The following is a 24,345-nucleotide window of genomic DNA, read 5'->3' on the forward strand; positions in this document are numbered from 1 at the left end:
TACCACCTACATAGCTCTGGTCAAAATATAGGGAATAGGGTGCTATTTGGGGGCGCACCCTTCAGACGCTATACTGTCCTCAATCATTTTGTCTCCTAAAGTTGTTTTTAGAGAGGAAACCAGACAGCATTGACAAGAGGTCTGATTGGAATGAATGACACAATGTATTAGCTTGACTTGTCCCACGCAGCCATGTATTGTTCTTTTCAATCACATGGAAGCCAGTCAGTGATCAATTCTCTACCCTCACAGAGCACTCTTGCATCACATCCATTAGTTATACACATTGTGGCACAGCATGGCCTCTGAAATGGACCGTTGGATTGATATTGTTTATTCAGCCCATGATGGGTGAAACGGCTCTTTCCACTGCTTACACCAATGCATAATTCTTAGTTCAGCAACATTTGCGATGAGTTATTTGGTGTTGGGGAGAACAGGAGCTACATGTTGTAATGTTGTAATGTTGTTCTCTAATTCTCTAATCCAAAGAGAATGGTCAGGCTAAACAGCCATTTGGAACAGAGAACTCAGAAATGGGGACAAAGCAGTGGAAGATAAAAAAATAAAAAAAATCCTTTTTCCAGCTTTCCAATGGAGGGTTTGAAATGCCCAGATGAGAAGAGTAGCTGGCTACTGCGGTTTGGGATAACAACAGATCCAGGTTGAACATATCCTGAGTAGTAAAGTGAAGAGTAGGCACAGAATTGTAATACACTTCAGCCTGGACAGACTTTGCACATGCAATGGTAATGGAAAGGAGAATCAGCCTAAATTCCACATGCATGGGTAACCTGATCCATCAGATGAGCAGGAGTCATGGAGTTGTTTGAGCTCAATGTTTTATCCCGTCAGAAGAAACTTTCCACTTTCCGTTTGTGTATCTAGAATGTGCTTTCCCCGAAACGCTCCGGCCTCTGAGAAACAGTCCATTTATCAGACTGAGCATTAAGTGCTATATCCACATAGGAGTTGTAAATTTATTTAACCTGTTATGGCTGCGATCCCTGTACAAGGATCAACATCAGGGGAAATTTCAGAGTGACAACTAAAAATACAACTTCGTAACATTAAACATTCTTGAAAATGCAAGTGTCTTATCCCATGCTTTTGTTTGAGAAGAGCAATCAACAACAAACATTTTCCGCCATGACAGTTTTTACACATTCACATCTGAAGGTAAAATTATGACTTACATTCTGATATCTTGCTCTTATTTCTCTTCCTGAGGGTCCCAGTGATCAAATGAAGTGCCGGTTTCTTTGATAAAATCAATTTTTATAGCCTAAATCGAAACATTTTGTAAACCGTTTGTGCCGTGAATTCCATCTCTATCAATTTTTTACAGAGCACTCGACGTGATTACACACTGTAAACAATCGTTTATTTAGTCATGGTTGGTTTCAGTGCATTCCTCTGGATGGTTGCAACACAGCCAAACGTCATTGTTTTTTTTGCGGGGTATTGACCGAAGTGAACTGATTTGAAGACAAAGAGCAATGACTACCTTACACACCAATAATTTTAGCGAAGCTTCATTGATTGACTATTTCTGCCCAATGACCACTGATCTTCTTGAAATCTAGCTGGGTAGATAGCCAATGAGCTGAGGTAAACGCCAGTATGTAATGGTTTGGGGTTGGACCACAATTCCTTGTTTGTAATCGCACCCGCCTTGACAATCAGAGTTGCTGCTGTAAGGCTTTTACGCGCAGCTGTATTTCGGAAAGTTGTAGTTTCAACGATTTCATTGAAGATATCATGGCGAATAAATCAGGTAAAGCGAAGTCTAAAGTGAAAGTGAGAGATTTTTTGTTTGAGGAATCTTGGAGTGTTATGATTCAAACGAACTGAGGAGCTGTTTCTGCAAGGACAGGACGTACTTCTGGACGGGTAAGTGCTAATGCCGTTTTATGAAATATAAAAATATATATATACACTGCTCAAAAAAATAAAGGGAACACAAAAATAACACATCCTAGATCTGAATGAATGAAATATTCTTATTAAATACTTTTTTCTTTACATAGTTGAATGTGCTGACAACTAAATCATACAAAAATTATCAATGGAAATCAAATGTATCAACCCATGGAGTTCTGGATTTGGAGTCACACTCTAAATTAAAGTGGACAACCACACTACAGGCTGATCCAACTTTGATGTAATGTCCTTAAAACAAGTCAAAATTAGGCTCAGTAGTGTGTGTGGCCTCCACGTGCCTGTATGACCTCCCTACAACGCCTGGGCATGCTCCTGATGAGGTGGCGGATGGTCTCCTGAGGGATCTCCTCCCAGACCTGGACTAAAGCATCCGCCAACTCCTGGACAGTCTGTGGTGCAACGTGGCGTTGGTGGATGGAGCGAGACATGATGTCCCAGATGTGCTCAATTGGATTCAGGTCTGGGGAACGGGCGGGCCAGTCCATAGCATCAATGCCTTCCTCTTGCAGGAACTGCTGACACACTCCAGCCACATGAGGTCTAGCATTGTCTTGCATTAGGAGGAACCCAGGGCCAACCGCACCAGCATATGGTCTCACAATGGGTCTGAGGATCTCATCTCGGTACCTAATGGCAGTCAGGCTACCTCTGGCGAGCACATGGAGGGCTGTGCGGCCCCCCAAAGAAATGCCACCCCACACCATAACTGACCCTCCGCCAAACCGGTCATGCTGGAGGATGTTGCAGGCAGCAGAACGTTCTCCACGTCGTCTCCAGACTCTGTCACGTCTGTCACATGTGCTCAGTGTGAACCTGCTGTCATCTGTGAAGAGCACAGGGCGCCAGTGCGAATTTGCCAATCTTGGTGTTCTCTGGCAAATGCCAAACGTCCTGCACTGTGTTGGGCTGTAAAGCACAACCCCCACCTGTGGACGTCGGGCCCTCATAGTCTGTTTCTGACCGTTTTGAGCAGACACGTGCACATTTGTGGCCTGCTGGAGGTCATTTTGCAGGGCTCTGGCAATGCTCCTCCTGCTCCTTCTTGCACAAAGGTGGAGGTAGCGGTCCTGCTGCTGGGTTGTTGCCCTCCTACGGCCTCCTCCCCGTCTCCTGATGTACTGGCCTGTCTCCTGGTAGCGCACCCATGCTCTGGACACTACGCTGACAGACACAGCAAACCTTCTTGCCACAGCTCGCATTGATGTGCCATCCTGGATGAGCTGCACTACCTGAGCCACTTGTGTGGGTTGTAGACTCCGTCTCATGCTACCACTAGAGTGAAAGCACCGCCAGCATTCAAAAGTGACCAAAACATCAGGCAGGAAGCATAGGAACGGAGAAGTGGTCTGAAGTCACCACCTGCAGAACCACTCCTTTATTGGGGGTGTCTTGCTAATTGTCTATAATTTCCACCTGCTGTCTATTCCATTTGCACAACAGCATGTGAAATGTATTGTCAATCAGTGTTGCTTCCTAAGTGGACAGTTTGATTTCACAGAAGTGTGATTGACTTGGAGTTACATGGTGTTGTTTAAGTGTTCCCTTTTATTTTTTGAGCAGTGTATATATTATATATAAAAAAATATAATTTTTTTGCAGTGTGTGTGTGTGTGTGTGTACATACAACAATGGCCGGAGTTGAATGGAACAGCACTTCACCTTAGTGACTGTTCCCTCTGCTCTATACAATACATATCTGTTTATTTTATGTGATGATAAAAGGCTCATACAATACAAATATTTTTTTATGTTTTCTTTCAGTGATAGCGACTCCGACTGGGAGCCCCCGGTGCCAAGCTGCCCGCTCTACCTCTGCCCCAGTGGTGTTCATATGCCACAGTTCATTACTGCAGGCATGACTGTGCCTCAGGGCCAAAAGGGCACAGCATGGAGGCGTCGTTGTGTTCTGTGTCGCATGAAATGCACCACTTGTTCAGTTTGCCTCTGCTTTACATCAGAAAGAGACTGCTATGGGACATGGCACAGGCAGCAAAATATTGTGACGAGGACTTTCAAGGGGTGTACTGTTTTTATTTTCTTTAATTATTTTTTGTACATTTTTTTTTTTTGTGTGTTAGAATTGCTTTTTGATATGTTGTATATAGTTATTTGCACTGCTGTATATAGTTATAGGTCATTTCACCAATTCAGCCACTTGGGTACATTTGGGCAACTTGTGTGGGACACCTGGGTGACTTCATGCTAAATGTCATGTAGCTCACCCATTCCTGAAGTTATCAGTCTGAATCTTTGCACACCTACAGTTGCCCTCTTGCGTTATCCATCAAAATTATCTCCAGCATCCTATCTGACTGTGTGGCTATTCTAGTACATGTGAAAGATGTTACTACAACAATAAAAAACAAAACGTATGCTCTTTCTTTCTCTTTTCTTCCACCAGATCATCTGTTATATTCTCCTACACTCAAAGAACATTTCCACAAACTTCAGAATGTTTCCATTCAAATGATACAGAGAATATGCATATCCTTGCATCTGTGGCTGAGCTACAGGCAGATAGATTAGGGTATGTCTTCAGGCGGAAATTGAGAACAAAGGGATGCAGCCATAACAGGTTAAGGATACTCAAGGTTGAGTTCAGTGCGATCTCGAGTGTGAACTGAATGGCCCATTGCTGTAGGAAAGCTCAACTTGTCTTTCTATGTCGAGTTCACATAAATGTACTTTAATGCTTTTAAATTAATCTTGGCTCTGACATATTTCATCAAGCAATATGAATCAAAAATTATCTTTATTTTGTTAGCCTCTACTCCATCAAATGCATGCTCTTTTCAATCAGTCAGGAGCATGAGCAAATGATTAGGGAAACCATAACTGTAGGTTAGAGATTAAATGCCATCCAACCTCTCCTGCAGAACCAAATAAGTGAATTCTGTTTCACATTCATCCATCTTTTCTATTCTCCACGGCTTAATGAGAACATCCAAAAGGCAGGTCACATGACGGTATGGTGAACACAGCAGCACGACGCCCCGGTATCTACTGGCATGTGACCTTTGTCACTACACCATTGAGTAATTTCTGTTGGCCTGAGCTGCTGACTCTGGATGGTGTGTTGCACCGATAACTATGCACCCTTTTCTCCAGCCCCAGCTGAAATGAGCTGCTAGCATTCAGTGCTAGGTATGGAGCTGGTGGAATGGGGAGGCGGGGAAAATCCACGTGGGTATGAGAATGTTACTTTACGGGGCAGATTTGTGCTGTGTGTGTATGACTGGAAATTCAATTACATTGACTGCATGTATAGTGTAGTTTAGCATTGGATTTCTCTCTTATCCTTTTGTGACTAGGGGGCAGTATTTTCATTTTTGGAAAAAAAACGTTCCCGTAGTAAACGGGATATTTTGTCAGAACAAGATGCTAGAATATGCATATAATTGACAGCTTAGGATAGAAAACACTCTAAAGTTTCCAAAACTGTAAAATAGTGTCTGTGAGTATAACAGAACTGATGTTGCAGGCGAAAGCCTGGGAAAAAGCCAATCCGGAAGTGCCTCATGTTTTGAAAGCGCTGCGTTCCAATGCATCCCTATTGAGCAGTGAATGGGCTATCAACCAGATTACTCTTTCTCCGTATTCCCAAAGGTGTCTACAGCATTGTGACATAGTTTTACGCATTTATGTTGAAGAATACCTGTAGGCGGCTACATTGCGCAAGTGGTCACCTGATGCTCCCAGAGATTCTCGTGTAAAATACAGAGGTAGCCATTACTCCAATCGGTCCTACTGAAAAACTACTCCCGATGGATATATTATTGAATAGATAAACATAGCAAGGCAGCAAAACATGACACACTGCATGGTAGCAACACAGCACTATGCGATCTCTTTCGATAGCTTTCTCCATTCAAATCTGTCCTTCACAATAGTGAACACCTTGAGGATTGATTATAAACAACGTTTGCCATGTTTCTGTCGATTATTATGGCGCTAATTTGGAATATTTTTTGCAGTTTTCATGACTGCAATTTCCGGGTGATTTCTCAGCCAAACGTGAAGAACAAACGGAGCTATTTCGCCCACAAATAATTTTTGGAAAAAAGGAACATTTGCTATCTAACTGGGAGTTTTGTGAGTGAAAACATCCGAAGCTCATCAAAGGTAAAATATTTAATTTGATTGCTTTTCTGATTTCCGTGACCAAGTTACCTGCTGCTAGCTGGACAAAATGCTATGCTAGGCTATTGATAAACTTACACAAATGCTTGTCTAGCTTTGGCTGTAAAGCATATTTTGAAAATCTGAGATGACAGGGTGATTAACAAAAGGCTAAGCTGTGCCTCAATATATTTCACTTGTGATTTTCATGAATAGGAATATTTTCTAGTAATATTTATGTCTGTTGCGTTAGGCTAATTAGTGTCAGATGATAACGGTCCCATTCACGGGATGGGGTGTCACTAGAGGTTAAACCCAGAGGATATAGGGCACTTCAAGTCCCTCACTTTATGTAATGTGTGTTACATATTTGACCTGTATTTGAAACCTCAGAAGGTACATTCCTTTCACACTTACAGTAAGGGGAGCACAAGGGAGGGGAGATTTTGGAGGGCTTAATATGGATAATGCTAACTTTATTGTTTTCTTGACAACAGGAATGTTGTTGCATGTCAAAATCAAAAGTATTTGTCATGTGCGCTGACTACAACCGCTGTTGACTTTACCATGAAATGCGTTTTACTGTATTGGCCCTTTCCCAACAATGCAGAGTTAAAAAGTAAGAAAATGTTGATAAATAAAAAGGAAATATTTTCATTGTAAAATAGCAACAAGGACACTATATACAAGGAGTACCGGTACTGAGTCAATGTGCAGGGGTATGAGGTAGTTGCGGTAATATGTACAATACCTTCAGAAATTATTTATACCGCTTATTCTGTACAGGCTTCCTTTTCACTCTGTCAATTAGGTTAGTATTGTGGAGTAACTACAATGTTGAACCATCTCCAGTTATCTCACAGCCATTAAACTTGAACTGTTCTCAGTCACCATTGGCCTCATTGTGAAATTTCCTTCCACTCCGGCAACTGAGTTAGGAAGGGTGCCTGTATCTTTGTAGTGACTGGGTGTAGTTATATCAAGTGTTATTAATAACTTCACCATGCTCAAAGGGATATTCAATGTCTGTCATTTTTTTTTACCCATCTACCAGTAGGTGCCCTTTGGGAGGCATTGGGGAAAACTCCCTAGTCTTTGAAATTCACTATTCCACTGTGGTACCCCACCTCTGTGTGGGGTACAGAGATGAGGTAGTCATTCAAAAATCATTTAAAATACTATTTCTGCACAGTCCATGTAACTTAGGACTTAAACATATTTTTACTGCTGAACTTATTTATGCTTGCCATAACGAAGGGGTTGAATACTTATTGACTCCAGCCATTTCAGCTTTTAATGAGTAAAAATATAGAAACACAATTCCACTTTGACATTGTGTGTACTTTTTGAAGGCACTACATATAGTAAACGTGACTAGGCAATCAAGATGGACAATGAACAGAGTAGCAGCAGCATATGTGACGATTGCTTGTGTGGTTATAGTCCAGTGAGTATGCATGGTCAGTAAAAAAATACAAATAAAGGGCTCAATGCAAATCATTTGGGTAGCCATTTGATTCATTGTTTAGCAGTCTTATCGCTTGTGGGTAGAAGCCTTGTTGGTCCCATACTTGGTGCTCTGGTACTGCTTGCCATGTGGTAGCAGAGAGCGTCTATGACTTGGGTTATGTTTCCCAGGGAGATGGAAGTATTGTTGGTCCCATACTTGGTGCTCTGGTACTGCTTGCCATGTGGTAGCAGAGAGCGTCTATGACTTGGGTTATGTTTCCCAGGGAGATGGAAGTATTGAACTTGTAGATGTATTTTTGTTTGGAATGACCAGAAGAGGCGGAGGACAAGTTGACCCAGAAAATAATATTTTTGAGAACAACAGACCAAGCCCTCATTAAAAGACTCTGCTATAAAGGACTCACTGTGAGGCTGGAGAGGCCTGTAATTTTCTGGTGCTGCCGTTGGATAAATATATCAGCATACATCTCTGCTTGTGAACCAAAATGACATTGGTTGCAGTGAAGCTTGAAGCACTTAAGTACAAGAAAGTCTAAGTTATACCTCTGAATTCATTACTTTCTTGACTATTTTTTTCATAACCTGTTTTTATAGAGCCTTCATAGAAGAAGCCCTTAGTAGCTTACCAGAGAGCCTCATGAAAGCAAGTCAAAGAAATCTATGCAGTTCATAACTGGGCTTGGAAGAGCAGCTGTTTTTGGAAAAGACATTTGTCACACAGCAGTTGGAAGGAAAGAGAAAGGCGGAGGAAGACACGCCAGGGCCCGGTTTCCCAACAGCAACTTAAGGCTAAGTTCATTGTTGGAACCTTCATAGGCGCATCGTTAAATCTCTGCGCTGTTTCCCAAAACCACCGTTAACGTTTCAATTGAAAACGCTCGTAATCGAACACCTGCCCCACCACTCGCAGGAGAGGATTTGTTGTATATATTTTTTGTTGCCCTCCTGTGTATAAATCACATCTCAATTAAACATAGAATCGCATGGTGTAGCCGTCTGTCTGACTCCAGAACAAAGTTGACCACGCAGTTGCTAATGTCTTTGCAATTGATACAAACAAGCAACGTAGAAAAAGATACAAATGAAAACCGAGATGACTGCATTCAAATATAAAGGGTAACCTTTAGGTACATCTCAATATGATTGAAATGTATTTAATGTTCAATAAATTGAGTTATTTTGCTAATTGTAGGCTGTCTAATTCGTCTCAACATATTTCATGACGCGTAGCCTAACATTTGCGCAATGATGTGCCAAATCTACATTAAAATAAGCCACCTCAATATTTGCAGCCGTAGGTGGTAATATCTCTCTAGGAGCTGATCCGTCACTATTGTGAAGGACAGATTTGAATGGAGAAAGCTATCGAAAGAGATCGCATAGTGCTGTGTTGCTACCATGCAGTGTGTCATGTTTTGCTGCCTTGCTATGTTGTCTTGGGTCTCGCTTAATGTAGTGTTGTCTCTGTTTTGTCCTATATTTATATTGTATTTATTATATATATATATATATTTTTAAATCCTAGGCCCCCGTCCCCGCAAGAGGCCCTTTGGTAGGCTGTGTCATTGTAAATAAGAATTTGTTCTTAACTGACTTGCCTAGTTAAATAAAATATCAGTATCGACACATTCTAAGACGCACTTAGCGGCCGTTCTTTCTGCGTAGTGTTTTGGGAAGCGCGTGTTACGTCTTTGGCCGGTTTGTAGGAAAGATGCGTTGTTTAAACACACTATCGTGAACCCGGGCCCAGCTTCAGTAGAGCTTGACACAGTCACCACGTCAACCCATCCAACCCCCTTGCTTAATTTCCAGCCCCTGATATGCTCCCTCAGCACTGCGCTGTGAGGGAAAATGGCTCTGCTAGTTCGGCATTTCTGGCAGCCTGATCTAAAGGTGTGTCTCGCAGGGAGACTGGCCGTTACTAAACAGGCCCCGCTCCAAGTTTACTGTGGCGTCAGCTTCGGGCGGACAGAAACCTGGCAGGTCGGGGCCGTATTGAAACATGTCATGTCTCCCTTAGCTGGACTGTATATCTTGAGCCTCAATGAAGACACGGACCAGCTGTGGTGCATCTCACCTCCCAACTAATGAAGTCATGAGACCAGTGGGTTGGGGGGGAGGCTGAGAGGGGTACTGAGGGTGAGAGCAAAACAAAGCGGGAGAGGAAGTTTTGCCACCGTTGTCCTGGTCTGACTGCCTGGACAGTGAGTCAAAGCTGTGGAATTATGAATGGTACAGGGATTTGATGCACAGTACCCCTGCTAGGGAGGAAGGGGACAGCCAAAGAGGGGAAAAGTCATCCCAGGGCACTGATGTTGCGGTTGAAAATGCCGCTGCAAGTGAGCCGGTGGTCAGGAGGGGAGACTCCAGCCCTGCTGCTGCCATTTGATTTGTCTTCAAAATCAGGAATCTAGTAAGTATCCCCCAGGTCTGGTGAGGAGACCCCATAAGTGTGGTTTCAACCAATCTCCAAGATCAGAGGCTACATTTGATCTTGTCATGTTACTGATAACGAAGTAGCAGCATGATGGTTTTGATTTATAATGGTGTAATATCAAAAGACTGGTTTTCAGTGGGATCAGGAGGAGTCCAGATTCATTTGATAACAGGAAGACGTTGATGTAATGCTGTTGCTCGTCATCTTGTTCTGAGGGTAGCTTCTCCCCTCTAGTCAATGCGGCATGGAATTTTCTCACAGCTGCCGAATTAAACCATCCATATTCTGGGATTGTAACATACTCTGTTTCACTGAAAAAATGGCTAGCTTGGGACATGCTGTCAGAGTCCGTACAGCCAGCAGGATTTTCAGTGCGTCGCGCCAACAGGAATAAACTTCTCCCCTGTAAGAAGGGCGGGGGTGTATGTTTCATGATTAACGACTCATGGTGTAATTTTAACAACATACAGGAACTCAAGCCCCTTTGTTCACCTGACCTAGAATTCCTTACAGTCGGCATTTGATTGCATCTCCCAAGAGAACTGTCCTCCGTTATTTTCACAGCCGTGTATATCCCCCCACAAGCGGATACCAAGACGGCCAGCATGGAGCTTCACTGGACTTTATGCAAACTGGAAACCATATATCCTGAGGCTGCATTCATTGTAGCTGGGGATTTTAACAAAGCTAATTTGATGACAAGGCTACCTAAATTCTGTCAGCATATCGATTGCAGTACATGAGAGTAACACGCTCGACCTCTGCTACTCTACTCACCCCTCCTATAGGCAGAAACTAAAACGGTAAGCGCCAGTGCTTAGGTCTATCCAACGCTGGTCTGACCAATCGGATTCCACGCTTCAAGATTGCTTGGATCACGTGGACTGGAATATGTTCCAGGTAGCCTCGGACAAAAACATTGATGTATACACTGACTCGATGAGGAATTTTATAAGGAAGTGTATAGGAGATGTTGTACCCATTGTGACTATTAAAACCTTCCCTAATTAATGGCAGCATTCGCGCAAAACTGAAAGCACGTACCACCGCATTTAACCATGTGACTGGGAATATGGCCGAATACAAACAGTCTAGTTATTCCCTTCGCAAGGCAATCAAAATATCAGTGTAGAGACAAAGTGGAAGTGCAATTCAACTGCTCAGACACCAGACTTATGTGGCAGGGTCTACAGACAATCGTGGATTACAAAAAGAAAACCAGCCCTGTCATGGACATCGTCTTGCTTTCAGACAAATTAAACAACTTCTTTGCGTGCTTTGAGGACAATACAGTGCCACTGACGTGAACCACTACCAAAGACTGTGGGCTCTCCTCCTCCGTGGCCTACGTGAGTAAACGTGTTAACCCTCGCAAGGCTGCCGGCCCAGACGGCATCCCTAGCCGCGTCCTCAGAGCATGCGCAGACAAGCTGGCTGGTGTGTTTACGGACATATTCAATCAATCCCTATCCCAGTCTACTGTCCCTGCATGCTTCAAGATGGTCACCATTGTTCCTGTTCCCAGGAAAGCCAAGGTAACTGAACTAAATTACTATCACGTAGCACTCACTTCTGTCATCATGAAGTGCTTTGAGAGACTAGTCAAGGACCATATCCCATCCTCGGATGGGGCCACAGTGTCTCCTGACCCCTCCTGTCTCAGCCTCCAGTATTTATGCTGCAGTAGTTTATGTGCCGGGGGGCTAGGGTCAGTTTGTTATATCTGGAGTACTTCTCCTGTCCTATTCGGTGTCCTGTGTGAATTTAAGTGTGCGTTCTCTAATTCTCTCTTTCTCTCTCTCGGAGGACCTGAGCCCTAGGACCATGCCCCAGGACTACCTGACATGATGACTCCTTGCTGTCACCAGTCCACCTGGCCGTGCTGCTGCTCCAGTTTCTTTCAACTGTTCTGCCTTATTATTATTCGACCATGCTGGTCATTTATGAACATTTGAACATCTTGACCATGTTCTGTTATAATCTCCACCCGGCACAGCCAGAAGAGGACTGGCCACCCCACATAGCCTGGTTCCTCTCTAGGTTTCTTCCTAGGTTTTGGCCTTTCTAGGGAGTTTTTCCTAGCCACCGTGCTTCTACACCTGCATTGCTTGCTGTTTGGGGTTTTAGGCTGGGTTTCTGTACAGCACTTTGAGATATCAGCTGATGTACGAAGGGCTATATAAATAAATTTGATTTGATATCATCTCCACCTTACCGGCCATCCTAGACCCACTTAAATTTGCTTACTGCCCCAATACGTCCACAGACGATGCAATCGCCATCACACTGCCCCATCCCATCTGGACAAGAGGAATACCTATGTAGAACGCTGTTCATTGACTACAGCTCAGCATTCAACACCCTATTACCCTCCAAACTCATCATTTAAGCTTGAGTCCCTGGGTCTTGACCCCGCCCTGTGCAACTGGGTCCTGGACTTCTTGATGGGCCATCTCCGCTGATCCTCAACACAGGGCCCCACAAGGGTGTGTTCTCAGCCCTCTCCTGTACTCCCTGTTCACCCACGACTGCGTGGCCATGCAGGCCTCCAACTCGATCATCAAGTTTGCAGATGACACAACAGTGGTAGTGAGGGCTCCCAGAGTGTGGTGTCAGGAAAAATAACCCCAATGTCAGCTAAACAAAATAGATGATTGTGGACTTGGGGAGCACCCTCCCTATCCACATCGACTGGGCAGCAGTGAAGGTGGCAAGGTTTACATTTTTTATTTATTTTTTATATTCCTTGGTGTACATATCACTGACAAACTGATAGTCCACGCACACATACAGTGTGGTGAAGAAGGCGCAACATCGCCTCTTCAACCTCAGGAGGCTCAAATAATGTGGCTTGTCACCAAAAACCTTCACTAACTTTTTTACAGCTGCACAATCGAGAGCATCATGTCGAGCTGTATCACCGCCTGGTATGGCAACTGCACTGCCCACAACCGCAGGGCTCTCCAGAAGGTGGTGTGGTCTGCACAATGCATCACCGGGTGCAAACTACATGCCCTCCAGGACACCTACAGCACCTGGAATCACAGGAAGGCAAAAAATATAATATTTTTAGTTTATTTCATTTCACCTTTATTTAACCAGGTAGGCTAGAACAAGTTCTCATTTGCAACTGCGACCTGGCCAAGAAAAAGCATAGCAATTCGACACAAACAACAACAACAGAGTTACACATGGAATAAACAAACAGTCAATAATACAGTAGAAAACAAAAGTCTATATACATTTAGGGAAGATATTTAGGTCAGTTAGGATCACCACTTTTTTTTAAGAATGTGAAATAATAAGAATGTAATAATAGTAGAGTGATTTATTTCATATTTTATTTCTTTCATCACATTCCCAGTGGGTCAGAAGTTTGCATACACTCAATTAGCATTTGGTAGCATTGCCTGAAACAATTTAAACTTGGGTCAAACGTTTTGGGTAGCCTTCCACAAGCTTCCCATAATAAGTTGGGATCTCTTTGATCGCACATGCTTTTTCAGTTCTGCCCACAAAATGTCTATAGGATTGAGGTCAGGGCTTTGTGATGGCCACTCCAATACCTTGACTTTGTTGTCCTTAAGCCATTTTGCCATAACTTTGGAAGTATGCTTGGGGTCATTGTCCATTTGGAAGACCCATTTGTGACCAAGCTTTAACTTCCTGACTGATGTCTTGATGTTGTTTCAATATATCCACTTAATTGTTCTGCCTCACGATGCCATCTATTTTATGAAGTGCACCTGTCCTTCCTGCAGCAAAGCACCCCCACAACATGATGCTGCCACCCTGTGCTTCACGGTTGGGATGGTGTTCTTCAGCTTGCAAGCGCCCCCCTTTTTCCTCCAAACATAACGATGGTCATTATGTCCAAACATTTCTATTTTTGTTTCATCAGACCAGAGAAAATGTATCCAAAAAGTACTATCTTTGTCCCCATGTGCAGTTGCAAACCAGTCTGGCTTTTTTATGTTGGTTTTGGAGCAGTGGCTTCTTCCTTGCTGAGCGGCCTTTCAGGTTATGTAGATATAGGAGTCGTTTTACTGTGGATATAGATACTTTTGTACCGGTTTCCTTCAGCATCTTCACAATGTCCTTTGCTCTTGTTCTGGGATTGATTTGCACTTTTTGCACCAAAGTACGTTAATCTCTAGGAGACAGAACGCGTCTCCTTCCTGAGCGGTATGACTGCTACGTGGTCCCATGGTGTTTATACTTGCATACTATTGTTTGAACAGATGAACGTGGTACCTTCAGGCGTTTGGAAATTGCTCCCAGGGATAAACCAGACTTGTGCAGGTCTACAATTTTTTTTCTGAGGTCTTGGCTGATTTCTTTTGATTTTCCCATGTCAAGCCGAGGCACTGAGTTTGAAGGTAGGCCTTGAAATACATCCACAGGTACACCTCCAATTGACTCGAATGATGTCAGTTAGCCTATCAGAAGCTTCTAAAGCCATGACATTTTTGTGAATTTTCCAAGCTGTTTAAGTCAACTTAGTGTATGGGAACTTCTGACCTACTGGAATTGTGGTAGAGTTAAATAATCTGTCTGTAAACAATTGTTGGAAAAATGTCTTGTCATGCACAAAGTAGATGTCATAACTGACTTGCCAAAACTATAGTTTGTTAACAAGAAATTTGTGGAGTGGTTGAAAAACAAGTTTTAATGACTCCAACCTAAGTGTAAGTAAACTTCCGACTTCAACTGTACACTCATTTATGAGCAAGGGGAGATGGAGAAGGATCAGACCCAATACAGTTAGTTCAGCCATGGAATCAGGCTCTGAAGATCTTCCCTATACAGTACATGTCTCCCTTTTGGGTTATTGGCACTGGAAGCCATTGAGCAGAGCGTAGGAGGCTGTTTGTTGTTGGCGCTCTGCACAGCTCGGATCCCTTGCAGACAGTTTCTCCACTAATCCCTCAAACGCTGACTCTATTGGAGCACATGCTAAACTAGATCACTGAAAACAATATGTTCCATTGTGCCTGGCCTATTGGTGTGTATCATATTGTCTGCCTCTCCATCGGCCTCTGCCTCTGTTTCCACTCGTACGTCTTTGGTCCTCCTCACGGCTTTCTTACCATGTTCTATGGTTCTTTTGTATTTAAGCAAATGTCAATTCATTTGCCGCCAATTGACTTTCTCAATAGAGCGTTCATATGTATCCAAGGAAACATCCTGGGATATAAAGTCTTGATATAAGTAGTTGGAAGGTCAGATCATCCCACGCAGTCTGCAGCTCATCCATCAAACACTTGCCCATAAAGCAGCCTTGATACGAACACCTCTGTGCTCATTTTTGAGGCATTGCCTCATGTGGCCGCAGCCATGCCAGCTGAATCGAGTGACCTCATCCTCCAGTTGTGAAGTTTACACCAGTGGAGAACTCAGAGGAATCATTGTTTTCTCCTGCCCCAGAGGCTTGCCTGCATCTATGTACGTAGGTGTGAATGAATAGCTGTCTGACTTACTGAGTGGAGGGAAAATCATCTTTGTTCCTCTACATACGCACACTGCCCTCTGCTCCCTCGCTGGGGCTGGTGTGATGACATGACATTGGCCTTTTGGAAGCTGCCCACATAACAGCAAATAGTCAAGCAATGGCACCCCTGACATGTTTGGAAAATGGTTCAGGAATTCTAAAAAGCATTACTCACTACTCCCTCAAGTCTTTCACTACTCCCTCAAGTCGTTCACTACCCCCTCAAGTGTGCCATTAAATGCTGTATAATGCCATGCCAATTTGGATTTCATCTTTTTATTACCATATGGTTTTATGGGAAGTTCTAAATCTGGCTGATGCAATTCTGTCTGGGACGTGTAGCACAGGGCATGTAGACTAGCCTATTGCATGTTTAAAACAGGACAAACGTACAGTATACGAACAGATTCTGTATTTAGTACATAAATGGGCCTAGCCATGATAGGAAAAAATCACTTTGTACAATAAACCCCATTGTCCTTCATTCACTGTCATCGGACACAGAGAGCAGACTATCCTTATTTAAGCCTTTCCATCCTATTGTTTCTGTCCACCTGGATGACTGTCTTAACATGTTGAGTTAATCTAATAACAAGATGTACTGAGTTCATGGCATAGTTTTGCTGATCTGCTGTAGAGATGACTATCATTAGTGTACTGGAATGTGGTCACCTTTAGCTGCCAGTGTTATGCCTGCCAAACAAAGAACCATGCCACTTGCTACTGTGTGAAATAATTTTTGGGTGGGCAGTGCACAATCTCATCCCATGGCGTACGCCACTTATATTCAGCAGTGGTTAGTGGTATTTAATATGAATGTTCAAGTCTTTTTTTGTTAACTTAACTGTGTTATGGTGTACGTGTCCTGAGTTTCATCCCTTTTATTCCACGCTAACTATCATATCCAGAAATGTTATTTTAAGAGCATCTTCTTAGTGACTGCTGTGAGCAAATAACCTGCAAACACAAATTGATTGGAGCAGATATGACCTTTTTAAAAGCCTCTGAGCATTTTTATAGATAAACAATGACTAACGTAGCTCTCTTTCCTGGGTATTGTTTTTCAGGTGTGAAGACAAAGTCTGGTCTCCAACTGTTATTGAAGATGGCAAGACCAGTCCATTCATGGCTACGTTGGAGTCTGAGTCCCCACAGGTATGAGCTGCACTTGTTTACATGGATACGATTATACAGATCTACTGTTTTTCACATGATTTAGAGTTCATCTGTCAGTTGGAAAGTATTGAAATTGGGCCTCAATTTGTTTCAAAACAATTATCTGCCAAATGCGTACTCAAGCAAGCCGAGCCCTTGCCGTTGAACTTTTCAGAGTTTTCCCGACACTGACCAGTGTGAGTCAAAACTAGCAGACAATGCGTGTATTGTGGCTGGGACATCTGAGAAATGACCATTCCTCTTTAATTGTGGGCATTGGTTGTCATGTTGGTCGCTTTCCCATGTCGCTTCAGTGGGGAAATCCCTGTCAACTGGGCTGAATGGTCACACAAAGGCCTGAAATGAAAAGCATCGGTCATCAATTGAAGGTTGAAACTATATACAGCAGACCGATGCCTATATTGACTTCCACATCAGTAGGCAGGCTGGTGGACATTTTTTAATGAAACAGCTTCAATACATAGAAAGTAAATTATTTCATTGATATCACTGGAGGGGAATGGGACAGCGACGTTTCATTGATATCACTGGAGGGGAATGGGACAGCGACGTTTCATTGATATCACTGGAGGTGAATGGGACAGCGACGTTTCATTGATATCACTGGAGGTGAATGGGACAGCGACGTTTTTGTCTATGTAGCTGAGCCTGAGTTTACATTTAGTATTTTATTCTTGGGGATTTGTCTTCAGAAATATTTACATTTTATTGATTTATTAATCCATTACTAAGTCAAAGCCACTGATCCTAACTCTAAATATTTCAAATGGTCTTGGGGTACATGGTACATGGTTGATATCCTATTTTTGCAAGCATGGTATCAATAAGATATACATCTGCCTAGTGATGAACAAGGTGAAGGACCACCCCCATTTCAGCCTTGAGGCAATGCAAGGAGACTGTCAGTTTTCCTGAGAAGGGGTCCTGGGGATTAGGACCTCTTTTTGGATTTCACCATCTCAACACGAGCTGAAGTCTTGTCTTGATTAATACGAGGAAATACCAGACCTGAACGAGGGGGAGCAATCAACTCAAACTTTGTATATAAACAGACATGCATGCTAGCAGTACCTCTGTGTTTGTAATCAGAGAAGGCTGTACTCTCTATCTCCTGGAAAAGTTAGAGGGAGGTTTGGAAACCTTGTATCCACTCTCTACTGAAAGACTCTGGTCTCATTTTAATAGAGTTAAAGTGGAACTAGAAACAGCAAAGTGAGTACCATTTTGGCTCATTTGCTTCAGGGGGAGGGAAATGGTTGGTCCCTTGAGTTAGGCTAAATGAATGACCCAGGTTATTTTCTGCTCCAGGCTAGTGTAATATACCTTGAAAGAGGTTACCGGCATTGAACAATGCTGATTGTGTTTTCCAGACATATTAGGCACCACACGTGAACTCCCTACCAGCAGCTGAAGTCATTGGAAATTCCAAACTAGCATCTGGGAATTCTAGGTAGCAGGAAGTGACACGGTGGTGTTTCCTTGAACAAGGAGAACATGGAAGATTCTCAAAGTTGAATGACTGCATTTTTGGATCTGAGCCTGAACAGCTTTGAAACCAAAACTATTTGTGGGGAAACAGGAGGAAAATTGAGTATTTCCATGAACTCGTCTTACTCATCAACAGACAAGAGTTTTGTAAGATTACCAGAAAGTATGACTCATTTTGACAGTATTGCTAGAATAAATGGGGACTTATGCCTGTGGTCTATAGTGTGATGATGTAGGTCTACAGTGTGATGAAGTAGGTCTACAGTGTGATGAAGTAGGTCTACAGTGTGATGAAGTAGGTCTACAGTGTGATGAAGTAGGTCTACAGTGTGATGAAGTAGGTCTACAGTGTGATGAAGTAGGTCTACAGTGTGATGAAGTAGGTCTACAGTGTGATGAAGTAGGTCTACAGTGTGATGAAGTAGGTCTACAGTGTGATGATGTAGGTCTACAGTGTGATGATGTAGGTCTACAGTGTGATGAAGTAGGTCTACATGTGGCCAACCACATGCCTCTGCATTGTTCTGATGTAGGTCTACAGTGTGATGAAGTAGGTCTACAGTGTGATGAAGTAGGTCTACAGTGTGATGAAGTAGGTCTACAGTGTGATGAAGTAGGTCTACAGTGTGATGAAGTAGGTCTACAATGTGGTGATGTAGGTCTACAGTGTGGTGATGTAGGTCTACAGTGTGGTGATGTAGGTCTACAGTGTGATGAAGTAGGTCTACAGTGTGATGAAGTAGGTCTACAGTGTGATGAAGTAGGTCTACAGTGTGATGAAGTAGGTCTACAGTGTGATGAAGTAGGTCTACAGTGTGATGATGTAGGTCTACAGTGTGATGATGTAGGTCTACAGTGTGGTGATGTAGGTCTACAGTGTGGTGATGTAGGTCTACAGTGTGATGAAGTAGGTCTACATGTGGCCAACCACATGCCTCTGCATTGTTCTGATGTAGGTCTACAGTGTGATGAAGTAGGTCTACAGTGTGATGAAGTAGGTCTACAGTGTGATGAAGTAGGTCTACAGTGTGATGAAGTAGGTCTACAGTGTGATGAAGTAGGTCTACAGTGTGATGAAGTAGGTCTACAGTGTGATGAAGTAGGTCTACAGTGTGATGAAGTAGGTCTACAGTGTGATGTAGGGTGTGATGAAGTAGGTCTACAGTGTGATGATGTAGGTCTACAGTGTGATGATGTAGGTCTACAGTGTGATGAAGTAGGTCTACAGTGTGATGAAGTAGGTCTACAGTGTGATGAAGTAGGTCTACAGTGTGATGAAGTAGGTCTACAGTGTGATGAAGTAGGTCTACAGTGTGATGAAGTAGGTCTACAGTGTGATGATGTAGGTCTACAGTGTGATGATGTAGGTCTACAGTGTGATGATGTAGGTCTACAGTGTGGTGATGTAGGTCTACAGTGTGGTGATGTAGGTCTACAGTGTGGTGATGTAGGTCTACAGTGTGATGAAGTAGGTCTACAGTGTGATGTAGGGTGTGATGAAGTAGGTCTACAGTGTGATGAAGTAGGTCTACAGTGTGATGAAGTAGGTCTACAGTGTGATGAAGTAGGTCTACAGTGTGATGAAGTAGGTCTACAGTGTGATGAAGTAGGTCTACAGTGTGATGATGTAGGTCTACAGTGTGATGATGTAGGTCTACAGTGTGATGATGTAGGTCTACAGTGTGATGATGTAGGTCTACAGTGTGGTGATGTAGGTCTACAGTGTGGCGATGTAGGTCTACAGTGTGGCGATGTAGGTCTACAGTGTGGCGATGTAGGTCTACAGTGTGGCGATGTAGGTCTACAGTGTGGCGATGTAGGTCTACAGTGTGGCGATGTAGGTCTACAGTGTGGCGATGTAGGTCTACAGTGTGGCGATGTAGGTCTACAGTGTGGCGATGTAGGTCTACAGTGTGGCGATGTAGGTCTACAGTGTGGCGATGTAGGTCTACAGTGTGGCGATGTAGGTCTACAGTGTGGCGATGTAGGTCTACAGTGTGGCGATGTAGGTCTACAGTGTGGCGATGTAGGTCTACAGTGTGATGATGTAGGTCTACAGTGTGATGAAGTAGGTCTACAGTGTGATGATGTAGGTCTACAGTGTGATGATGTAGGTCTACAGTGTGATGAAGTAGGTCTACAGTGTGATGATGTAGGTCTACAGTGTGATGAAGTAGGTCTACAGTGTGATGAAGTAGGTCTACAGTGTGATGATGTAGGTCTACAGTGTGATGATGTAGGTCTACAGTGTGATGATGTAGGTCTACAGTGTGGCGATGTAGGTCTACAGTGTGGCGATGTAGGTCTACAGTGTGGCGATGTAGGTCTACAGTGTGGCGATGTAGGTCTACAGTGTGGCGATGTAGGTCTACAGTGTGGCGATGTAGGTCTACAGTGTGGCGATGTAGGTCTACAGTGTGGCGATGTAGGTCTACAGTGTGGCGATGTAGGTCTACAGTGTGGCGATGTAGGTCTACAGTGTGGCGATGTAGGTCTACAGTGTGGTGATGTAGGTCTACAGTGTGATGAAGTAGGTCTACAGTGTGATGAAGTAGGTCTACAGTGTGATGAAGTAGGTCTACAGTGTGATGAAGTAGGTCTACAGTGTGATGATGTAGGTCTACAGTGTGATGAAGTAGGTCTACAGTGTGATGATGTAGGTCTACAGTGTGATGAAGTAGGTCTACATGTGGCCAACCGCATGCCTCTGCATTGTTCCCTCAGACTCATTGGAATCACAATTGTGGCTTTTGCAGTGGGCTTGGAACTTATGGACCTTTAGAATGTGGAAACAATGGGACTTGCATCACGATGGTTCCATTCTCAAGCTGCATTGGCAAGAGGGAGAGAATTCTCCCTCCTAGCATTTGAGAACTGACAATACCATCTAATTGTGATGTACTTATAGGATCTTTCTATAGGGGTTTAGTGTGCTGTTCCATACATACTCTACCTCTGTCAAACATGTTCAATTATGACAGTTTTCCTCAAAATATACAATCAACACAGTGCCATTGAGAGTTCACATTCACTGCACCACATTCACCCAGGCCTTCAGATCGTAAACTTGTGACCCCACATATTTAGTTGTTAGTTTCCAGTAATGGGTGAAGTAATAACTAATCAGCTGGTAATCCCCAGAAATGTCAATCTGTATTTGGGTTGACCAAGAAGTCCCTCTCCCCCTGTCAGCGCACTGGGGAGGGGATGGGGTCATGGAGAGCAGAGAATGGCGCGCTAGCTAGCCCATTGTTTGTCTAACAGGCTGCCTACTTCCAGCCAGCTCTGGACACACTGTCCCTGTGCCTGCCTCTGGGATAGGAACAGGGATAATAAAGAGCTCGTTTGTGGTTGGTTAGCAATGCAGAGTGCTTTGTGAAAAGCATAATTACCATGGGGAGGTGTAGTATAAGGGGGAAACTGTTAAGCAGGAATATTATTTGAATAAGGGTCCTCTTCCTCCCCTTCCTGCTCTATACCTCTCCCTGACCAAACTCTGCAGTGTGTCGACTTGGGTAACAGCAGTAAATATCTCGTCCCCCTCTTTTCTGAGTCCTTATTACTATAATACATGTAGCTTTAAGTCAGTTTTTTTTTTTCTCTCCCAGGAGTCCTGTGGTTCTGTCTAAACGGTCCCCAGTCTGAAAGGCATAACCCCCCCCCTGCCTAGTCACACAGGCTCAGTAGCCAGTCACCCAGAACCAAGAACCATGCTTATTCACTATTGTAAAACAGGTCAGTGAAATCTGATGACTGACAGAATTTCTGAGCAGACAGAACTGCTTCTCATAAATACTTGCTGCTTTCTCTCTCGTGTTTCTGAGCTGGAGTCAAGGCTTGAAGAAAGGGGATTTCACTTTTTCCCATGTAGGAACTGAACTGTATGTGAGCGACTGAAAGAGTGCCTGGTAGTACTATAGCAACATTAGTTTTGATTGCGTTGGTTTAAATAACAAGATAAGGTTACTAGGTGATGTAATCTGGTGATTTTTAGATATGATTTAACAAAGCACACACTCTGTGGAAGGAGTGCCACCAGTTGGCACGATCTCCATGAACTATTTTGTGCCGTTTTTAAAATCCCCATTACAGACCGGCATAGGTACAATAAATCAGTTTAATGGGACAGTCTGCTTACTGTGATTTATTTAATGAAAGTAATGGTTACTTCCATACCTAAGAGCAACTTTTAAAAGCACTTACAGGTCCTAAATGTTACCAACCTGGCACTTTTAAAAGCTATGCACCAGATGTGCTGCCTTTTTATAAATCTGCCATCCACTCGTATCTTTTTGCTGCAGACACGAGGCCATATAACTGCATATTATGCAGAAAAAAGTGTCTTCCAACTAGTGGTCTCTAGAGTGGTCTCGGCATTCAACAGACATAAACATGTGTGCCAGGGATTTGAAGCAGACTTTACTCTCTTGGTCTCCCTAGCTCCATCGGTTAATGTGAAAATTGCCACTAAACAGGCAACATCCAAACATGTTTGTTCATTTAACATGCTTGAATACAGTAAATAATCACTGACGTTATCTGCACTCACTCTCATGAGGGTTTGGTGTAGCCAAAGTGTTTGCCAAGCATTTCAGCTTGTGGCTTTTCCCTCTTGGTTTCCCTCTTTCCCTCTTGGTGAGCTCGCTCAGGGCCCTGTGGCTTTTCCCTCTTGGTGAGCTCGCTCAGGGCCCTGTGGCTTTTCCCTCTTGGTGAGCTCGCTCCGGGCCCTGTGGCTTCTATTGTAACTGTCTGAGGGAGGCGCTGGAATCCATCCACACGTCATGTTTACACAGACTAAAGAAGTCGTAAAAGGCCAAGTTTACTGTCATGTCACTGCAGGAACACTTCGTAATACAATGCACTCTTATTATTTTTCTTCCCCTCTCTTGTACTTTGTTGCCAAGACCAGAAAATGAAAGGCTTCCTGGTACAATTACTGACGGTTATCATTGGAATGAGAGGGGGAGGGGCTGGGGGAGGGGTTGGGGAGCGGTGGTGGAGGGGTTGGAGGACGAGGGGGGGGGCAGGCAGGCAGGCAGTGGCGGGCGGTGGTGGACGGGGCAGGGGTTGGACTGCTGGCTCAGATACAGCTACACTCACCCTCTGCTCTGATGGTCTGGTGGTCCTCTCCTTGTCACCCCCTCTAGGAGCTACTTGTCTGGGCTGGGGAGAGGGCTGGCTATATGGCCCAAGCCCAGGGTTTGAAACACAGCTTGGGGTTGGGTATGGTGTCTAGGGCTCGGCAGAGGGGATTTAGAAATGGCCTATGCGTGGGTTGTCCGGGCCAGCCAGGGAACAAGGACCAGGCCACATCTGCTGAGATGACAGACAGGGATCCTGCTGCCTGCCCGGAGAGTCTGAACCTCTGTTTCCTGGGACCAACCAGTGAATTCACCCACCACTCAACACACACGCATGCGTTAATCAACGGCCTTGGCTGGCTGTGTGGGATGACAACTATGTCTTGCACAACCATTTAAACAAGTCACTGCATTTGACATATTTACAGAGGATTTATGATTTATGATTGTGTGCCCCTTACAACAGCCATTAAGTCACTGTCTCTTGTTTGACAGTCATGCCACTAAAATCAACCGTTAGAAAAGTGATAACATCAACAAAAGATTGCAATCAGTAGCTTGGAGAGATGAACACACATGTAGCACCCACTACACTGTAGATTATCAGTGTGGTTTGTAGAAGTCTGTCTGCAGAAGTAAACGTTGAAGTATTTGGTTACGTCATTGTATAGGTTGTGCAGGTCCTTGCTAAATGTTTTGACCTCTGTGCCAACCGTCACCTTCATGCCTTGGAGATGATGTAATTCATGTTCCCATAAATGTTAAGTGACGAACAAGCAGACTATGACAGATATAGAAGTGCATTGGAAACAACCATACTTTTCTTAATGGCTCCTCTGCTCTTTCCTTCTCCAGAATTTCCGACCAATCAGCACTGGACCAATCACCGGTGGATACATCAGTGGCTACAGCAGCGGTCACAACGGCAGTGGATACAGCCGAAAACCCTCCTACATCTCCGAGGCGCCGCACCTCAACAACGGCACCTCCAAGCAGCTCAACAACATGCAGTACAACAACCCAGCCGGCCTGTACGCACACAACAATGGCAGCAATGGAGACAGAGTCTTGCCAAAACAAATGGGCAGCCTGAGTCTGAGCTCCCCACACAGGTGAGGCATATGGTGGCCATGGAGGAG

The 24,345-nt window shown here is 43.9% G+C and overlaps 1 protein-coding gene across 1 annotated transcript in view; it reads left to right on the plus strand.

The window, feature by feature from the left end:
• The window catches only part of LOC139418030 (PDZ and LIM domain protein 4-like), a 44,829-nt gene that overhangs the window by 13,613 nt on the left and 6,871 nt on the right, over positions 1 to 24,345 (plus strand). The window contains exons 3-4 of the mRNA XM_071167126.1: positions 16,529 to 16,616; positions 24,062 to 24,318. Coding sequence (XP_071023227.1) covers positions 16,529 to 16,616; positions 24,062 to 24,318 — 345 coding nt within the window. The remainder of the gene's footprint in view (positions 1 to 16,528; positions 16,617 to 24,061; positions 24,319 to 24,345) is intronic.

Source organism: Oncorhynchus clarkii, chromosome 10 (assembly GCF_045791955.1).
Source record: "Oncorhynchus clarkii lewisi isolate Uvic-CL-2024 chromosome 10, UVic_Ocla_1.0, whole genome shotgun sequence".
NCBI classification, from domain to species: Eukaryota; Metazoa; Chordata; class Actinopteri; order Salmoniformes; family Salmonidae; genus Oncorhynchus; species Oncorhynchus clarkii.